The 20,646-nt window shown below is 42.8% G+C and overlaps 1 protein-coding gene across 2 annotated transcripts in view; it reads right to left on the bottom strand.

Annotated features, from left to right (window-relative positions):
- LOC135514336 (BDNF/NT-3 growth factors receptor-like) overlaps window positions 1-17,077 on the bottom strand; it is a 93,292-nt gene extending 76,215 nt beyond the window's left edge. For both annotated transcript variants that reach the window (XM_064937752.1, XM_064937751.1), the window contains exons 1-12: window positions 16,260-17,077; window positions 9,083-9,157; window positions 8,907-8,978; window positions 8,386-8,454; window positions 7,930-8,078; window positions 6,115-6,251; window positions 4,426-4,558; window positions 3,917-4,219; window positions 2,710-2,736; window positions 2,460-2,471; window positions 2,096-2,133; window positions 1,673-1,772 (exon numbers count right to left, since the gene is read on the bottom strand). In XM_064937752.1, coding sequence (XP_064793824.1) covers window positions 1,673-1,772; window positions 2,096-2,133; window positions 2,460-2,471; window positions 2,710-2,736; window positions 3,917-4,219; window positions 4,426-4,558; window positions 6,115-6,251; window positions 7,930-8,078; window positions 8,386-8,454; window positions 8,907-8,978; window positions 9,083-9,157; window positions 16,260-16,474 — 1,330 coding nt within the window. In that variant the 5' untranslated portion in view covers window positions 16,475-17,077. The remainder of the gene's footprint in view (window positions 1-1,672; window positions 1,773-2,095; window positions 2,134-2,459; window positions 2,472-2,709; window positions 2,737-3,916; window positions 4,220-4,425; window positions 4,559-6,114; window positions 6,252-7,929; window positions 8,079-8,385; window positions 8,455-8,906; window positions 8,979-9,082; window positions 9,158-16,259) is intronic.
- Between the last annotated feature and the right edge of the window lie 3,569 nt (window positions 17,078-20,646).

A 20,646-nucleotide genomic window follows, 5' to 3' on the forward strand; every position in this document is an offset into this window, starting at 1 on the left:
CATGAAACGACATATTTGTAAAGACCAATTCCAAGTGTTCAGACAGATGTTCTAATTTAAATGTATTTTGGCAAACAAACAGATTTAGAAAGGACATTTCACCAATACCTGACAATGGCTTTTCTCTGACGACCATCACAGATTTTTTTCTTAGGACTTATTCTATCTTTACAGACACAACATTTTGTTGGTAACACAGACATCTGACTCCTTAACACTCTGGACACGCACACATTCATATTGACTCTCACAAACTGTAAAATATCATAAAACCTAAATCTACACACACATAGGCAGTATAGAGTAAAATACAGTATCTCCGATCCTTACTGTACGCCATGTCACAGAAGAGCAGTTGCAGGATGATATGAAAAATGCATGCAACCATGTACACCTTTGTGTGTGTGTGTGTGTGTGTGTGTGTGTGTGTGTGTGTGTGTGTGTGTGTGTGTGTGTGTGTGTGTGTGTGTGTGTGTGTGTGTGTGTGTGTGTGTGTGTGTGTGTGTGTGTGTGTGTGTGTGTGTGTGTGTGTGTGTGTGTGTGTGTGTGTGTGTGTGTGTGTGTGTGTGTGTGTGTGTGTGTGTGTGTGTGTGTGTGTGTGTCTAAAAGTGAAAGTGTTTGCTTTTAGTGTGGATCATGCTTTTGAGTGACAGTAGTGTCACTTCCTCCATCAGAAAGGAAAGGATAGGAAATGTAGTGAGGCGCGAGAGACTCGAGGTGAACATCTGTGTGGGCGACACTGAAACTCCAGCTAACTCCCTACTAAGATGCGCATGCGCACACACAAATGCACACAGACATTTATGCACACATATTGTACACATATGCACGAATGCACTGCGAGGGAAGGCGCTGAGAGGGAGGAGAGCAATCGACGCCTCCAGTGGAACCTCATCCTCCACTTCCGCAGAAGAAAGGAGACACCACCACTGTCCCTCTACAGCTTTCTTTCACACCTGTCACCCTCAGAGGGGCAATAAACCAATCAGTGTCAAAATAACAGGCTATACTAAGGCAGCTGTGGTCTTCCCAGACTCCTCCATAGACCATCTTATCAAAACCAAGCACACTCATACACACTCAGGTCAAGATTCAATCCATTGCAGAGAGAGGATTTCAGGATAGTGCTTTCAAAAGTGCTTTTAGAAAACCATAGTCACACTTTGATCCTCATATCATTTTCCAGTTTGGTTCAGTATTAGTACAAACTAAGAGATTTGAGTGAGAGTGAGTTGACCCCTCCACTGTTTCTGCTCATGTCGGTTAGTATCGAAATCCTCTTAGGTAAGTTGGACAACAACTCGCGTTAGACTACAACATCAGTAAAGACAGAGGTGGGCCACAGTGCACCGTTTTCTTCCTATTTAGGATGCGCAAGGTTTGCGGGATGATTAGTGTGGAACAAGACACAATGAGACATTGAGACGGATCACTGACATCCACATGCATGTTATTCACCAGCAAATCTGAGCAGCTCTTTACCACCATTCAGACCCCACCCTATGCTTTTATCCCAAATGGCACCCTACATCCTACGCAGTGCCAGTGCCAAGAGAAGTGCACTATTTAGGGAATAGGCTGCCATTTCAGATTTGAGAGAAAGCCCCGGTCTTTCTATGCTAGCGATTGACATTGGTTACAGTAGTTTTCAGTGTAAAGGGACTTACTGTACCTTTGATTCCAAACTTTGAGTTCCCCCCGAATTTTAGGATGACCAGCATCAAGAGGAAACCCGTGAAGGCTACGGCTGCAATCCCTACGACCACGTACACCTGAGGGAATGACACAGCTGTTGAGCTAGGACCACCACTGCTCACTCTGAAACACATTGTGCCGCAGCGTGTAGCCTACTGGCACCGAGACACATGACACCAATCATATAGAAACATGACATATAAATGTATAAAACTTAAACATACTGTCATCTATAAACACACTATATGGTACTATTAATAACAATAGTCCCGGTGAAACATACGACATTAAAACATAGGATATAAACACAAATGTTTAGCTCCCAGAACAGTTCTAAGGCTCACACAAAACACAAAACACAAAACAAGTGCTCAACGAGGTGTCTTGGAGTGTGACTTACAGCAACTCTGTCTTCCGGTGGATCTAGAGGTGTGTCGTCTGTTTTCAAAGAGAAGAGAAGAGAAGACAGCAGATGCTAAAGTATCCCTCATTTCAAATGTCGTTGACCAAATATGTCTGCCCGTTAGTTGAAGGGGTGCCTACATAAGGACTTAATAAGAATATTTTGTATTATGGCTTGTGGTTGTTGGCATAAACATTGCTGTTCATGAATGCAGTATGTATGGGTTGGGTTATGAAGTCCTTTATGAAGGTACCCTTTCAAGTAAAGTGTTCCCTCTATGAGTGTGTCAGAGTGACATAGGCCTGTGTGCTTTGAAAGCTCTGTTTTGTGAATAGGTCATGTGAAGGGACAGTGACTGTACCTGTAGTTGGGTCTGTGGTGCCCAGAGACAGTGTGACATGAGGAGAGGAAAGAGAAAAGAGAAAAGAAAGTACTAACATTTTATGAGACAAAACGCAAAGCTCAGAAATCAGTTTCCAAAGCTTTTCTCAAGTCAATAATCCTCAGGTGTCAGGACATCATAAAAGGAAAGCACATTGGTTATTGCTAAACAGTTCAATCAGTAATTTAGACAGTCAATTTTCCATGTAAATATTTGAACAGCAACTCACCATAGTAAAGAGGTTCTGTCACTGTTCCTGTTGAGTAAAATACAAAGAGTACTTGATTGATCAATAAAGGTAATAGATTAGATAAGAACTCCGCTCACCTGCTTGTCTAATGTAGGTCTTCATTGGACACCAATTGAAAATATACTGAACAAAAATATAAACGCAACATGCAACAATTTCAACGATTGTACTGAGTTTCAGATCACATAAGGAAATCAGTCAAATGAAATAAATTCCTTGGGCCCTGATCTATGGATTTCACATGGCTGGGCAGGGTCGCAGCCATGGGTGGGCCTGGGAGGGCATAGGCCCACACACTCGGGAGCCAGGCCCAGCCAATCAGAATTCATTTTTCACCACAAAAGGGCTTTATTACAGACAGAAATACTCCTCAGTTTCATCAGCTGTCCAGGTGGTTGGTCTCAGCAGACCCAGCAGGTGAAGAAGCCGGATGTGGAGGTTCTGGGCTGCCGTGGTTACACATGGTCTGCGGTTGTGAGGCCGGTTGGGCGTACTGCAAAATGATCTACAACGACGTCGGAGGCGGCTTATGGTAGAGAAATGAACATTACATTCTCTGGCAAGAGCTCGGGTGGACTTTCCTTCAATCAGCATGCCAATTGAACACGCCTTCAAAACTTGAGACATCTGTGGCATTCTGTGGTGTGACAAAACTGCACATTTTAGAGTGGCCTTTTTTTTTGTCCCCAGCACAAGGTGCACCTGTGTAATTATTATGCTGTTTAATCAGCTTCTTGATATGCCACACATGTCAGCTTGATGGATTATCTTGGCAAAGGAGAAATGCTCACTAACATGGATGTAAACAAATTTGTGCACAGAATTTGAGAGAAATATGCTTTTTGTGCACATGTTACATTTCTGGGATCTTTTATTTTGTTGCATTTACATTTTTTCAGTATAATTACAGTTTTAAAAATGTGCAGACACTCGGCTCTCTAGGAATTCAGTGTGCAATTTGAGTGTGCAATTTGACCCCTAGCCCCTCCCCCTAATAACTTCAGTAGATCTGAGAGGATTGGAGATAGATGTAAACGATATGGTAATACTGTAGCTCCATCTTACCATTTGATAGGCCAGGTGGAGTTGTTGCCATATTGCAGACTATCCAATCCTCTCAGAATGATACAAGTGGGATAGGGGTTTAATTGGGATTCAGAGAGTGGTTACACTACACAACACATACCTCCCTCGAAGGGGTTGTGCATGAAGTGGGCATTGACGGTCTTGCGGTCCTGTCCGTACTTGTTGCTGGCCAGCAGGGTGTACGGTCCGTTGTTGATGTGTGTGGGGCTATCCAGCTGCAGGCAGCCGTGGTACTCCCTCTCAGAGAAGTCATGGATCATGGTCATGATGTAGGGTCCCTCAATGACCGGCTCCCCGTCTAACAGCCAGCGGAGCTCGGGCTTTGGGTTCCCAGACATACTGAATGGGATGCACCAGTGGTGGTCCTGGTAGGCATCACTCAACTTACTGATGTTAGGGGGAACTGAGAGAGAGAGAGAGAGAGAGAGAGAGAGAGAGAGACAGTGAGTTAGGGGGTGAGGGAGTGAGGGAGCGAGTGAGTGAATGAGTGAGACAGATAGAAGGAGAAGCCATAACGGGGAGAAAAGAAGGGGGAACTAGTTAAGGCAGGTGTTATTCTCATTCTTTCGCCAATCTTGCCTAGAGATGTGAGTCATGTTTGGAACTCACAGAGGATGTTGAGGAGGACTGTGGACTCATTCTCTCCCACAATGTTCCCAGCACTGCAGGTGATCTTACAGTTGTTGTCCAGGGAGGAGAGGTTATAGAGATGAAGCTCAGACACTTGGCCCGAGGTCTCAATCTGCAGAAGAACACACAGAGACACAGTGAGTCAGGTACCCATCTCACCCACATGACCAATGCTTTAACACATCAACAGCTATTTCTTTCGCCAACACAATACCTGTTGCTGGTTGTTAGTGATATTGTAAGATCATGCTTTACCATTTATAAACAGATATCCTTCCCTAGTAGTTGTTGATTCTTTGACATCGTCTCTTACACTGTCTCTTCTGTATGAGAACCTATACTAAACAAATGGTGTTACACAGCTAGATTAGCAAGTACCATTATAGGCCAATACTAGTGAATAATTGGTGTTCAAATCCGTGGTGTTAAAAGATCTGCAATATGCCAGATGAGGTAGGATCCCTGTTCACCTCATTCAGCTGCTTGTCTAGGCAACAAGCTGTTGCTATAGCTCTGTCATATACTCACGTGTGTGAGTTTATAGGCCTTTTGCCCTGTGTTTGAGACGTTTTGCCCTGTGTTTGAGACGTTTTGCCCTGTGTTTGAGACGTTTTGCCTTAGTCCTCCTCAACTTGAGGTCATTTTGCTATTGGCCAAGTAAGTTTGTTTTTCAAGTTAATTATTTTTGTGAAAACATTTTCTGCATTTTTCTGCATTTTTGCATATTTTGGATCCAGTCTTCTCATCAACTTTACTGTTAAAGATGGAATCTTCAGTAGGACAAACAGCACCACCGCCATTGTCGTTTATTTTTAGTTGATGAAGGGGAGGTGAGGAGCGTCGCACAACGTGGTACAAAGAAAATTGCAGTACATTTCTGTTGTTCTACCGCATTTGTAATGATGTCAGAGGGGAAATAACAGTGTTCATTGTTTGCAGTAACTTATTTGCTGTTGTAATGTTGCAAATAGACGTGGCAGTTTCACCATTAAAGATTCCAGCTTGAAATAAATAACACTTATTTTTGCACCTGCTGATGGGTTGGGCCAGGAGTTTTACTTGACCACAAAACACTTATTTTTGCACCTGCTGATGGGTTGGGCCAGGAGTTTTACTTGACCACGTAACACTTATTTTTGCACCTGCTGATGGGTTGGGCCAGGAGTTTTACTTGACCACGTAACACTTATTTTTGCACCTGCTGATGGGTTGGGCCAGGAGTTTTACTTGACCACGAAACACTTATTTTTGCACCTGCTGATGGGTTGGGCCAGGAGTTTTACTTGACCACGAAACACTTATTTTTGCACCTGCTGATGGGTTGGGCCAGGAGTTTTACTTGACCACGAAACACTTATTTTTGCACCTGCTGATGGGTTGGGCCAGGAGTTTTACTTGACCACGAAACACTTATTTTTGCACCTGCTGATGGGTTGGGCCAGGAGTTTTACTTGACCACGAAACACTTATTTTTGCACCTGCTGATGGGTAGGGCCAGGAGTTTTACTTGACCATGGTCAGGTCATGTGGTCAGTAAAACTCCTGGACCTACTCATATGTGTGTCTAAAATGGTACCCTATTCCCTATATAGTGCACTACTTTTGACCCGAGACCAATTTGAGCCGGGGCCATGGGCTTTCTGGTGGGGGGGTGTCGTGGTGACTGACCTCATAGTAGGAGATGAGTGGGGTCATTTTCCAGATGAGCTCAGGAGAGGGCTCTCCGGAGGTGTTGCATGTCAGCACCACATCAGCACCCTCCTGCACCATCACCTTGGACGGGCTCAGAGTCGCCATGGGAACCACTGCCAACGACAACGAAGGGGAGATTCAATGCCATCTTAGTTAAAAATCACAGCACACACACGGCAGTGGTCACACACAGATTACAACTCCATGTGTCTCGCAACTCCGATAAAATCGATTGGACACTGTCTGGAGCCTCTCTAAAGGGAGACAACAACACAACAGACGTTGGAGGGGAGGGGAGGGGACTGTGACCTGACTGTGACCTGACTATGTGTCCAATCAGAAGCTTGGCTGCCTCTTAGCCGTGGTCATTGGCATGGGAGCGTCTGGCGAAAAAGGGCCGATGTCTGTCGAAAGTCCTGGTTGATGAAATGGACAGATCTCTTATCTCCACTCAGGGACGTCGCCAAGACTCTTAACAGCATGGCAACCCTCTCAATCATTCTAAAACCCAGAAAACTATTAATTTCAGCACTCAGAGCGCAATATCAGCCCGTACCATCTTATGCAACTCTCTTACAAACACTGCCAGCTGGCACAGTATACCTTTACAATGTGTACATCTTTAACAACACACCCCATGGGCTAAACTGGTTGCAATGGTTGTATACTGGTTTAAACCAGTTTTAGACACCAGTAAAACTATCAGCATCAACATCTCCAATATAAATACTGATAGGCAGCAGTGAAGACTATATCTTGGCGTCAGATAACCTCTGCATCCAACACATGAAAACTACAGCACTGAGCAGTAGAGCTCATATAGTACAGGATGATAGAGAGAGAGAGAGAGGGGGGGGGGAGAGATGAACAGAGAGATTCACTGAAAACGGCGGAGAGATTCCCTGGGAGAGAGATGGTCAAGAGAGAGTGAGAGGGAACGACAGAGAGAATGACTGAGAGAAAGGGGGTTGCAGGGTACTCAGTGTTTCTGGCTGGCTGGCAGCCATCGTACACATGTGGGGCCTCTCCCGTGTGTCGTCTTCATACAACGGGGTCCCCCTGCCGTCTTTCCAGGGGCCCGCACGTAACTGTGGCGGAGGTGAAAATAGCATCCTAATGGAGTGGAGGCTGGGCAGCCGGATCAATAAGTGTTATCAATGTCATTATATAGCCCCCTCTGTACCCCAGAGCACACTAGTACAGGCCCAGGTTCATTTGTGTTAATACAGACTGGTGAGAGTTACTGAGTGGAAGGGGGAAACTGGTCCTAGACCAGCTTTGGTTTGTGGGTACTCATAATGGGCAAATTTCACATTAGGATACAGCATGTGAATCTAGGGACATCTTCTTTAATTCAGCAAAGCCCAGTAAATAGTTTCTGACATTTTCACCCAACCTTAACTGTTTTCTTACCTCAAGATGAGTTACGTCTTAGAATCTTAATATGAGCTCTTACGGAAAGCCTGTAAAGTAAACAATGCCCGAAAACTATTGAGTTTAGGGTTGGAAGGGCGTTGACTCTCTGGGTATGACTAACGAGGGCATGTTGTTCCAAGCGAGCCACTTTAAAGAATGACTGTCCGTGACATAAGTACTCTCTGCTGATACTGGATCTCCCAAGTCCAGTGTTGCCCACTCTCCATTATGACCATTATCTCTCTGTCTCTGACAGTAAGCCCGCTCTGACATAAGAGGGGGCGGGAGGGGGATGGGGGGGATGAGGGGGGGGGGTCATTATCAGGGCGGGAAGGATACATTTTCAATAAAAAGCAAATCAAGTGGGAACATTACTGCAGTGAGGGAGCTTGAGCCTGGTCAGGGGCTTCCTTCCGCCACCCTCCGCTGTACATTGGAGGTCCTGAGCATCGGCCTCCTCTCCCAGCCACAGCTTCATCCATATGTTCTCACAGGAACAGTGCAGCGGGTTCCCTGAAAGAATCCTACACAGACAGAAACACAGCGCTGAGTGTCGATTCACACACACGGACACTGACACAAACACAAGCACAAACCGATGAGCACATCCGCGCACACACACTCAGATGTTTTTTGGGATCCATGATGACACATTGTCAATCAGGGGTACATAAAACACTGCTGAAAGAGGGGGAAAGTTAAAAAGGGAGAGAGAGGTAGAGAGAGAGAGAGAGAAAGAGAGAGAGAGAGAGAAAGAGAGAAAGAGAGAAAGACAGAGACAGAGTCAGACGAGTATTAGACAGAATACAGTTGATTTAAAAAGCAACTCACAGATTTGATATGTTTAAATGTCGAAATATCCTCCAAGACAGAGATGACAGGTTGTTGTCTTTCAAATTCCTGTCAATCAGAATTAACATTATTGACAATGCGAAAAAAATATCCAAAAGAAATTCTAAACTGTACAACCATTCCAACAACTGCCCCGGGGCACAGATGTCAGTTCAACATCTAGTTTTGATTTGCATTTTGTTGAGTTGTTAACTAATGTGAATTCAACGTGAAATCAACCAAACATGCCACCATGTCATTGGATTTAGGTTAAAAGTTGAGTGAAAAAACATGAAATTCCCTTACTTTCATGACTTTTTTCAAACCCAATCAGTTTTCCATGTTGATTCAATGTTATCACATATAATTTTTTGATTGAAATTAAATGGAAACAATGTTGATTCAACCAGTTTTTGCCCAATGGGTTGTCTGTCTGACAGTCAACAATTATTTTTGTAAGAACTCTAATTTGGCCTTCACATTGAGATAAATGTTGCCTTAGGCCTGTAGAAGCCACTCACAGATACTGAAGCTTGAGGTTGTTCTGGAAGGCCAGTCGAGATACATAGGTAAGCCGGCTGTTAGTCACAGTTCTGCAAAGCAAATACACACAAAAACATGATCATACTGCACTAGTTGACAATCTAGACCTCATCATGACCGCAAGTATAAGACATCACATAGCATAAAGACTTACAGATTCGTGAGGTTCCGGTAATAATGCAGGTCTTTGTCATTGATGGACGAGAAGCTACTTTGGTTTGCAATATATCTGTCAAAAATGAAATTGGGAAAAATAGGTTAGTTAACAGAAGTAGCAGGCCCACTGAACAACCGATACACATTTCAACAGATATTCATCCTTAAGAGTCGATCGACGTACCCGTGCGACCAACGTAATTAACATAATTTTTAAAAGCTAGAGACATCGGGGGGGTTCGTATAAGTTGCATCTCAATCCACTGCATCAGCCTATGTCAGCCTTTCACATCTGCTGTGGAAAGTGGCAGAGCTACAGCTCTGTTTGTCATACCAGGAGACATCCCGAAAATCGGTCTTCTCGTGAAAACGTCTGCAGCGTCCAAAATGGTTTGGCCTACAAACTAACACGACCCCAACATGCCCCACAGGACTCATCTGAAGTCGGTACTGTGAATGTGCCAACTTCTGACTACAGCATCCAAACAGTTTGGGCGACAAAATAATATGACCCGACTATAGAAAGGGGAGACTCGTTTTGTTCTATGACCCCCACAATGTTCTATGACCCGGTACCAGTTTCAAAATGTTATGGAAGTATGGAAGTAGGTTTGTGAGTACAGAAAAAGGGTGAAATAAAATATACAGTACCAGTCAAAAAGTTTGGACACACCTCCTCATTCAAGGGTTTTTCTTTATTTTTTACTCTTTTCTACATTGTAGAATAATAGTGAAGACATCAAAACTATGAACTCACTGTCCCTTCCTGAAGACAAATAATGTATACAAAATGCTTCAATCTGGGTTTCGACCGGATCTTATTTCTGAGACTGTACTTGTGAAGTTGGTAAATTACCTTTTAATGGTGTCAGACCAAGGCATCTGTCCTCATTCTCCTAGACCTTAGAGCTGCTTTTGACACCATCGATCACCACATTCTTTTGGAGAGATTAGAAACTCTAATTGGTCTACACGGACTAGTTCTTGCCTGGTTTAGATCTTATCCATCGGAAAGATATCAGTAAGTCACTGTGGATGGTTTGTCCTCTGACAAATCAATTGTAAGTTTCAGCGTTCCTCAAGGTTCCATTTTAGGACCACTATTGTTTTCTCTATATATTTTACCTCTTGGGGATGTCATTCGGAAACACAATGCCAACTTTCACAGCTATGCGGACTACACACAGCTGTACATTTCGATGAAACATGGTGAAGCCCCAAAATTGCCTACCCTGGAAGCCTGTGTTTCAGACATAAGGAAGTGGATGGTGGCAAATGTTTTACTTTTAAACTCGGACAAAACAGAGATGCTAGTTCTAAGTCCCAAGAAACAAAGAGATCTGCAGTTGGATCTGACAATTAATCTTGATGGTTGTACAGTTGTCTCAAATAAAATTGTGAAGGACCTTGGCGTTACTCTGGACCCTGATTTCTCTTCTGACGAACATATCAATAATATTTCAAGGACACCTTTTTTACATCTTCGTAACATTGCAAAAATATGAAACTTTTTGTCCAAAAATTACGCAGAAAAGCTAATCCATACGTTGTCACTTCTAGATTAGACTACTGCAATGCTCTACTCTCCGGCTATCTGGATAAAGCACTAAATAAACTTCAGTTAGTGCTAAACACGGCTGCTAGAATCCTGACTAGAACCAAAAAAGTTGATCATATTACTCCAGCAAACAGTTGGAAGCAGGGCTTTCTACTATAGAGCTCCATTTTTATGGAATGGTCTGACTATCCCTGTGAGAGACGCAGACTTGGTCTCAACCTTTAAGTCATTACTGAAGTCCCATCTCTTCAGTAGGTCCTATGATTGAGTGTAGTCTGGCCCAGGGGTATGAAGGTGAATGGCAAGGCACTGGCGCGACGAACTGCCCTTGCTGTCTCTGCCTGGCCGGCTCCCCTCTCTGCCTTTGACCCTATTACGGGGCTGTGTCACTGGCTTACTAGTGCTCTTCCATGCTGTCCTTTGTAGGGGTGTGTCACTTGAGTGGGCTGAGTCACAGACGTGATCTTCCTGTCCGGTTTTGCACTCCCCCTCAGGCACACGTGGTGGAGGAGATCTTTGTGGGTAGTAAGTTGTCTCATGGTAGTAAGTTGGTGGTCTGTTGATATCCCTCTAGTGGTGCTGGGGCTGTGCTTTGGCATAGTGGATGGGGTTATATCCTGCCTGGTTGGCCCTGTCCGGGGGTATTGTCGGTCGGGACCACAGTGTTCCCCGACCCACCCGTCTCAGTCTCCAGTATCTATGCTGCAATAATGTATGTGCTGGGGGCTAGAGTCAGTCTGTTATATCTGGTGTAATTCTCCTGTCATATCTGGTGTCCTGTGTGAATTTAAGTATGTTCCCTCGAATTCTCTCTCTCTCCCTCTCTCCCTCCCGGAGGACATGAGCCCTAGGATCATCCCTGAGGACTAACTGGCCTGATGACTCCTGGTTGTCCCCAGTCCACCTGGTCGTAGTGCTGCTCCTGTTCTGCCTGTGGATAATAAACCCTGACCTGTTCACCAGACGTGCTACATTACCTTGTCCGGGACCTGTTGTTTTCTACTCTCTCTCTCTCTCTACCGCACCTGCTGTCTCGACCTCTGAATGCTAGTCTATGAAAAGCCAACTGATATTTACTCCTTGCATGCTCCACAACCACTGTGATTATTAGTTGACTATGCTGGTCATCTATGAACGTTTGAACATCTTGAAGAACAATCTGGCTTTAAATGGCCATGTACTCGTATAATCTCCACCCAGCACAGCCAGAAGAGGACTGGCCACCCCTCAGAGCGTGGTTCCTCTCTAGGTTTCTTCCGAGGTTCCTGCCTTTCTATGGAGTTTTCCTATCCGCTGTGTTTCTACATCTGCATTGCTTGCTGTTTGGGGGTTTAGGATGGATTTATGCTAATGAAAAAAGGGCTTTATAAATACATTTGATTGATTGATGAAATAACACATATGGGATCATGTAGTAACAAAAAAGTGTGAAACAAATCTAAATATATTTTAGATTTTAGATTTTTCAAAGTAGCCACCCTTTGCCTTGATGACAGCTTTGCACTCTCTTGAGATTATCTCAACCAGCTTTACCTGGAATGCTTTTCTAACAGTCTTGAAGGAGGTCCCACATATGGTGAGCACTTGTTGGCTGCTTTTCCTTCACACTGTCATCCAACTCATCCCAAACCATCTCAATTGGGTTGAGGTCAGGTAATTGTGGGGCCAGGTCATCTGATGCAGCACTCCATCACTCTGCTTCTTGGTCAAACAAATGAAAGTCCCACTAAGCGCAAACCAGATGGGATGGTTGATCGCTGCAGAATGCTGTGGTAGCCATGCTGGTTAAGTGTGCCTTAAATTCTAAATAAATCACTGACAATATCACCAGAAAAGCACACCCACACCATCACACCTGCTTCTCAATGCTTCACGGTGGGAACCACACACACGGAGATCATCCATTCACCTACTATGCATGTCACAAAGTCACAGCGGTTGGAACCAAAAATCTCAAATTTGGACTCATCAGACCAAAGGACAGATTTTGCTTGTGTTTCTTGGCCCAAGCAAGTCTCTTCTTCTTATTGATGTCCTTAAGTAGTCGTTTCTTTGCAGCAATTTGAGATGTGTCTGTTACTTGAACTTTGTGAAGCATTTATTTGCGCTACAATCTGAGGTGTAGTTAACTCTAATGAACTTATCCTCTGCAGCAGAGGTAACACAAAAAAAACTTATATCTCTCAGATTTTTGGCACAAATTTGTTTACATCCTTGTTAGTGGCATTTCTCCTTTGTCAAGATAATTCATCCACTTAACAGGTTTGGCATATCAAGAAGCTGATTAAACAGCATGATGATTGAACAGGTGAAACTTGTGCTGGGGACATCAAAAGGCTGTGCTAAAATGTGCAGTTTCTTCACACAACACAATGCACACATGTCTCAAGTATTGCAGGAGCATGAAATTGGCATGCTGACTACAGGAATGTCCACCAGAGCTGTTGACAGATAATGTAATGTTCATTTCTCTACCATAAGCCACCTCCAATGTCTTTTGGGCAGTACGTCCAACCGGCCTCACAACCGCAGATCACGTGTAACCATGCTAGCCCAGGACACCCGGCTTATTCACCTGCGGGATCCTCTGAGACTAGCCACCAGGACAACTGTGGTTTTGCACAACTGAATAATTTCTATATAAACTGTCAGAAACTGTCTCAGGGAAGCTCATCCACATGCTCGTCATCCTCACCAGGTTCTTGACCTGACTGCAGTTCGGCGTCGTAACCGACTTCAAATGCTCACCTTCGATGGCCACTGGCATGCTGGAGAAGTGTGCTCTTTATGGATGAATCCCTGTTTCAACTGTACCAGGCGAGGGGTTTGCTGTTGTCAAAGTTGTGAACAGAGTGCCACATGGTGGCAATGGGGTTATGGTATGGGCAGGCATAAGCTACAGACAACCAACAAAATTGCATTTTATCAATGGCAATTTGAATAGTCAGAGATGCCATGATGAAATCCTGAGTCCCATTGTTGTGCCATTCATCCACCGCCATCACCTCATGTTTCAGCATGATAATGCACTGGCCCCATGTCACATGGATCTGTACACAATTCCTGGAATCTGAAAATGTGCCAGTTCTTCCATGGCTTGAATACTAACCAAACACGTCACCCATTGAGCATGTTTGGGATGCTCTGGATTGACGTGTACGATAGCATGTTTTGTTACGTTACAGCCTCATTCTAAAACTGATTAAATAAATAATCAGCCACTTGGATTTGAACCTGATCTAACATCTCTGGAGAGACCTGAAAATATCTGTGCAGCAACTTTCCCCATCCAACCTGACAGAGCTTGAGATGATCTGCAGAGAAGAATGGGAGAAATACATGTGTGCCAAGCTCGTAGCGTCATACCCAAGAAGACTCGAGGCTGTAATCACTAAATACTAAGTAAAGGGTCTGAATAATTATGTAAATGTAATATTTCATTTTTAAATGTTTTATACATTTGAAAAATGTATAAAAAACTGTTTATGCTTTGTCATTAGATTGATGAGGGGAAAAAACAATTTAATTCATTTTAGAATTAGGCTGTAATGTAAAAAAAATGTGGAAAAAGTCAAGGGGTTTGAATACTTTCCGAATGCACTGTATGTCCAAAAAATATATATATTTCCTGATCTTTGTTATATCTCCTAGATGTAGGACAGACACTTCAAAACCTTATTCCTTCTGATGATTTTTTTTTACCTATAGGGGAAATGGCAGATATTTAACCTTGTTAAAGAGCAGTGATACTTGCAAGAGCTGTGTGCGGGTTTCTTCTTTTGTTTCTCACCTACAGGGGTCCTAAAGCTAAAGGATCCATGGTATGACCATCTTAAAACAATTCCATATGTCAGGTTAGTAGACACCCCCCAACCACCCCCAAAAGCTTAGACTTTTGGAGTTTTTTTATGACTACCTCATCTCTGTACCCTATCCACACATGTAATTATCTGTAAGGCCCCTTTCAAGCAATGAATGTTTAGGTGTTTTTCCGTGATGGGTGTTTTTGATGAAGACTTTTGTCAAGGTAGTTTGAAAATACAAATTTCACAAATGGAGTGATGATTATCAACATATAGGATAGGCCCTAACTCCAGTCGTCAACTTCTTGTCATTTTTAACAGTCCTCTATTCCATATAAATACATTTATTCAATATTTTATCAACAAAACATTTTTTTGTGGACAACATTGCATATGTTTACACAGTAACCTTGCAATAGAGCGCGAAGTAGCCAAGTGGTTAGGCCGTTGGGCCAGTAACCGAAAGGTTGAGCTGACAAGGTAAAAATCTGTCGTTCTGCCCCTGAACAAGCCATTTAACCCACTTTGTTCTTAACTGACTTGCCTAGTTAAATAAAGTTAAAATATAAAACGTTTTGAAATAGAGGCTATGCATCAAAGGGTATGCTATGGTCTTGACAAAGAGATGCTCACATCATGTCCTCAGCATTCCAAATGCTCTACTTTTGATTCTCTGTTTGTCTTCAGCTCTGAAACGTGTGGGGAAATGAATTTCGTCTACTCCAATTCATTTTTTTTCCCAAAATAGATGCAAAACAAATCTGAATATATAATTGTAGGTTTTCGGGCCCATTGTCCTTGCAAATATTTGCGGGATTAGGACTACACCTCTACCCGGAGCCACCGTGGAGCGTCGATCGGTACCGATAGCAACACAACAGTCTCTCTCGCGGTTCAGTAGTCCCCACCGCTCTCACACCGACATACACACTCGAGCGCGTGTACCCGCATACACACACTCTCTCTCTCTCTCTCTCTCTCTCTCTCTCTCTCTCTCTCACACACACACACACACACACATGTATTTTCCTAACATCACTGCTTCAAAAATATAAAATACGTTTTATTAGCCAATTCAAATAGCCCAACTTTTGACTGAGAATTGGCCATTCGATTGAACCTTCAATTCTACTCATTGATAGCCTAAAACGCATAAACTTTTTTCACCTCATTATTGTGTGCCGATTAGGAAGGTTATGTCTGGTCATTCCACCAATTGTGTGCCTTTTGAATAGTGTAACCTGATTTCACCTCCTTTTAACATTCTGTCATAAAAAGCACATGTTCACAAAACACCAGAACGTGGCCAACAAAAGAGTAGAACTAGCTCACCTGCTTTTACACTGTGGTTTGACTATAGGATGCATTACAAAGGAACAGTTTCACCACATTAAAATGAGAGTTCAGTTCATTTAATAGTGTTTACCTTAAAATGAGGGACAGGTGTAAATGGATCACATAATAATCTTCAGAAATGACTGTCTGAGAAACAGCATAACTAGAGCTTTACAATGATGATGACATGTTTTAGAAATGTTGGGATTATGTGGATACAAATCTTCCTAGAAGTCATAGAGGGTGCATGGAAGGACATGTCACAATTCAGATGCATTGCATTCTCATGTGGTCTATATTAAAGGGTAATTGAAGTAATATAATAGGCTTTTACGATTCAATATTGGTGCACAATTGCTACTTAAAATATCAAAGTGACTCAAAAGGCACTCGTTTCGTGGAAGACACATCTGTCATAGGCTGTCATAGGCCGAGGCCTGTATGTTGGGTCCGGTGATGGATCATGGACAGTGACTCACATGTCGGTAATGTTGTCCATCTCCAGCTCCGACTGCAACACGGGAAAAGCCATGATACTCCGCTCCTGATCCACACAGGCGATCCTGGTCCCGCTGCAGGAGCAGGACGCGGGGCAGGCGGCCCCGAGCCTCCACAGTCCCATTAGTACGCAACACAACCCGAACAGAAACACCCCACTACCCCTCCGAAAGGCGCTCATCTCGGCTCCCTCCATGCCCGACCAGGGACGGCGTGGATAAGCCAAGCTCCAGCAGAAAGAGACGCTGTCAAATGCTCAATCCAGACGAGCAGGCACCAGCCGCTCTCCGCGCAAATGAGTGAGATGCTGAAAATGGGTTTATCCGTTCCGTTCGTCTCCACAAGAATCCAGCCTGTCACTCAAATTCACATTGAGACACCGACGTGTGTGTATGCCAAGGATTCTCTCTCTCTCTCTCTCTCTCTCTCTCTCTCTCTCTCTCTCTCTCTCTCTCTCTCTCTCTCTCTCTCTCTCTCTCTCAGTCAGATGACACTGGCACTTATAATTCCACACAAAACCCTATGTCCTGTGCAGGTCTGCCAGAGGCAGAGCCGTGGATGAATAGATAATGAACAGAGACGACGGAGCTGAAAACGCACACCGTTTATTGTCGCGTTGTTCAAGCAGTGCACTGAGGAGGAGGCGGCGCGGGTAGGCCAACCAACATCAAAACATACAGCATTTTATAGATCGCCGTCAAGAATACGCCCTCCAGCCATTGTTTTAGTTCCGATTCCACGCTGATTGTTCCAGATGGCCAGGGGTTAAAGGGCTCTCCTCCCCGTCATTCACCGGCGGTCTTGTGTTTAGAAGTGTCTCGGTCGGACGAGATGCGTTGGTGTCCTTGTTGGCTATAATGGACAAATAGCATAACATCGGGCATGAGAAATACGGGGCTAGGTTTACAGCCAGTGTATTCGAATAGAAAATCATGTGTTAATTAAAAAACAAAATGACAACGCAGGTGTGCATCTGCTTCAATGACATTTGACTTATCCCACTGGCACAGCGGGGTATAAGGGCACTACTCTCAGTCACCAATCATTCCCTCTTTAGTCGCCGTGTACCAGCCTCCATCACCTTATTAAATCATTATGCTCCATTTCATAACCATAAATATTTCAGCCGGCATGTAGTGAATCAATAACATGTCATCTGTAATGGAGGGACATTGAAAAGACATCTAAAAGCTAAGTTAATTTAAGGTTCTAAATTAAACGTTAAAAATATGTATTTTCCAGATGTTGGTTCATTTTCGGCTCTGAATGAAACTGAAAAGAGGTAATTTAGCCTACAGATGTTGAAGATATATATATTTTGGTAATTGACTGTATGGTCAAATTTCAACTATTACATACAGTTCCTTCATAAAGTATTCACCCCTTGACTTTGTTCACATTATGTTGTGTTACACCCTGAATTCAACATGGATTACATATTTCTGTCTCTCATCTATACACAAGTCCCATAATGACAAAGTGAAAACGTGATTTTAGAAATGTTTGCAAATTTATTGAAAATTAAATACAGAAATGTCACATTTATATAAGTATTCACACCCCTGATTCAACACTTTGTAGAAGCACCTTTGGCAGCAATTACAGATGTGAGTCTTTCTGCGTAAGTCTAAGAACTGTCCACACCTGGGTTCTGCAACATTAGACTATTATTATTTTCAGAATTCATCAAGCTCTGTCAAATTGGTTGTTGATCATCGCTAGACAACAATTTTCAGGATTTGCCATAGATTTGAAAGTAGATTTAAGTCAAAATTGTAACTCGGCCATTCACTGTCTTCTTGGTAAGCAACTCCAGTGTAGATTTGGCCTTGTGTTTTAGGTTATTGTCCTGCTGAAAGGTGAATTCATCTCCCAGTGTCTGGTGGAAAGCAGACTGAACCACGTTTTCCTCTAGGAGTTTACCTGTGCTTAGCTCCATTCCATTTCTTTGTATCCTGAAAACTCCCCAATCCTTAAAGATTACAAGTATACCCATAACCTGATGCAGCCACCAATATGCTTGAAAATATGGAGAGTGGTACTCAGTAATGTGTTGTATTGGATTTGCCCCCCCATAAACACTTTTGTATTCAGGACAAAAAGTGAATAGCTTTGCAATTTATTTTGCTGTATTACTTTAGTGCCTTATTGCAAACAGGATCCACATTTTGGAATCTTTTTTATTCTGTACAGGATTCCTTCTGTTCACTGTGTCAATTAGTTATTCAATGTCTGATTTTATTTCTTTTTACCCATTTGGGTGCCCTTCTTTTTGAGGCATTTGAAAACCTCCTCATTTTGGTCGAATCTGTGTTTGAAATTCACTGCTCGACTGAGCGACCTTACAGATAATTGTATGTGTGGGGTACAGAGATGAGGTAGTCATTCAAAAATCATGTTAACCACTATTAATGCACACAGAGTGAGTCCATGCAACTTATTATGTGACCAAGGAAATGTGTACTCCTGAACTAATTTAGGCTTTTGCCTTAACAAAGGGGTTGAACTTAATGACTTAAGACATTTCAGCTTTTCATTTTTTATTCATTTGTAAAAATGTCAAGAAACAAAGTTCCAATGACATTATGGAGTATTGTGTGTAGGCCAGTGACCAAAAAAAAGATGCAATTTAATTCATTTTAAATTCAGGCTGTAAAACAGCTACATTTGGAAAAACTCAAGGGGTGTGAATGATTTCTGAAGTCACTGTACATTTTCAATTAAGTAAGCATTATTTCAAAATAAATACTGTTCAATCTATTTAATATAGGAAAGAGGAGCCAAATGAAGATTGCAACATAGCATACTTATTATTGCTCCCATCTGTCACATGCACTTATGTAAGCTTTTTTAAAAGCTTTAAAACTGTCAGTGATGATGTTCAAAGTGGTCCAACCTACAGAATTAACTAACAGACCACTTCAACTACAATAACATTCTCAGTAATGGTTACTTAAATATTTTTTTTCTTGCTATGACTGCGATAAGTTGTTGTTTCAATACATTCATTGAATGCACTGATGGTATGTTAAAGTACAGTAGAGTTTTATTCAGTAGAGTAGAGCACATTACAGTACAGTGCTACACAGTAGTTTAATTCAGTAGAGTAGAATACAGTAGATTACAGTATAGTTCAGTACAGGACGGGACAAAATCTGAACCAAACATAAACAACAAAAAAGACGTCCAAAAGACGTCAGTGTCTGTCCATGCTGAGTGGGTTGCCACATCACACACACAAACGCACGCACGCAGGCACGCACGCACACACACACACACCAGTTCTCAGTCGCGCGTTCTCCCCATGTGAGGATAGGATGTGACGTGTGCACTGACGCAGAACATGTAGCCTATGTCTGCATTGAGGAGCATATGCCTAATTACCGAGGTGAATCTGTCTCTACAAATCTATGGGGGTGTCTCCAAATTGGGGTTGAGCATAGCACGGTGTGCATATCAAATCAAATACAAGTTTATTGGTCACATACACAGCTTAGCAGATGTTGTAGCGGGTGCAGTGACATGCTTATGTTACTAGTTCCTAACAATGCATTACATGCCAAAGTACACAATAATCAAAAAATAAATAAAACAAGGAATCAAGAAATGTCAGAACGAATCAAATTAACAACCAAATAACACTGTAATAGTAATCCAAAAGTAACAATATGTTTATACATGATATAGCCCCTATAGACCATGGTACACGCTGTTACACCACAGATTATCTTTTATATTGACAAGATTGTTGAGTGACCGCTCTAACAATGGAAATAAATGTCCTCAAAGATGGAAGCACTGTGCTGTTTGATGTAAGGCAGTGGGGGAGGATGCGAGATAAGGTGGGATTATTCAGCCAATGAGAGGGCAGATACGCATGTGAACAACAGGTACAAACAACTCTGAGATAAAGTCCTATTCTTTTTTTAGTTTCCGAAATACCCGGTGCTTCCACTTTAAATCAGTGCATTCACAAAAACCTAATAACCACGATGAAACGTCTATTCGATCAAATAAGTCTCAGGTAGCAAATTAGCAACTACATTTTTTTGTTGATCAAATTCGACACTGGCTGACTGACCTTCATACAAAAATGTTTCACTTCATGGTCTTATTTTCATGGAAAGATGTTGGGAGAGTAAACACTCGCTTTGCCTCTTCCTCTCTGGTTACATGCATCAAAATGATGTGCCATGTGATGATAGGGACACGCCCGCCTGGGCCTATCATAAGATTTGGCGCCAGTGCACTTAACCCTCTCTCACCTTGCTTGGGATGAGCTACAGAGCAGTTTAAAGGCGTGTTAATATTATGGCGTAGAAGGCCTATAGGAAACAGAGGAAAGTTTGTGTGTGGAGGGACGGGGTG

Source organism: Oncorhynchus masou, chromosome 25 (assembly GCF_036934945.1).
Source record: "Oncorhynchus masou masou isolate Uvic2021 chromosome 25, UVic_Omas_1.1, whole genome shotgun sequence".
NCBI classification, from domain to species: Eukaryota; Metazoa; Chordata; class Actinopteri; order Salmoniformes; family Salmonidae; genus Oncorhynchus; species Oncorhynchus masou.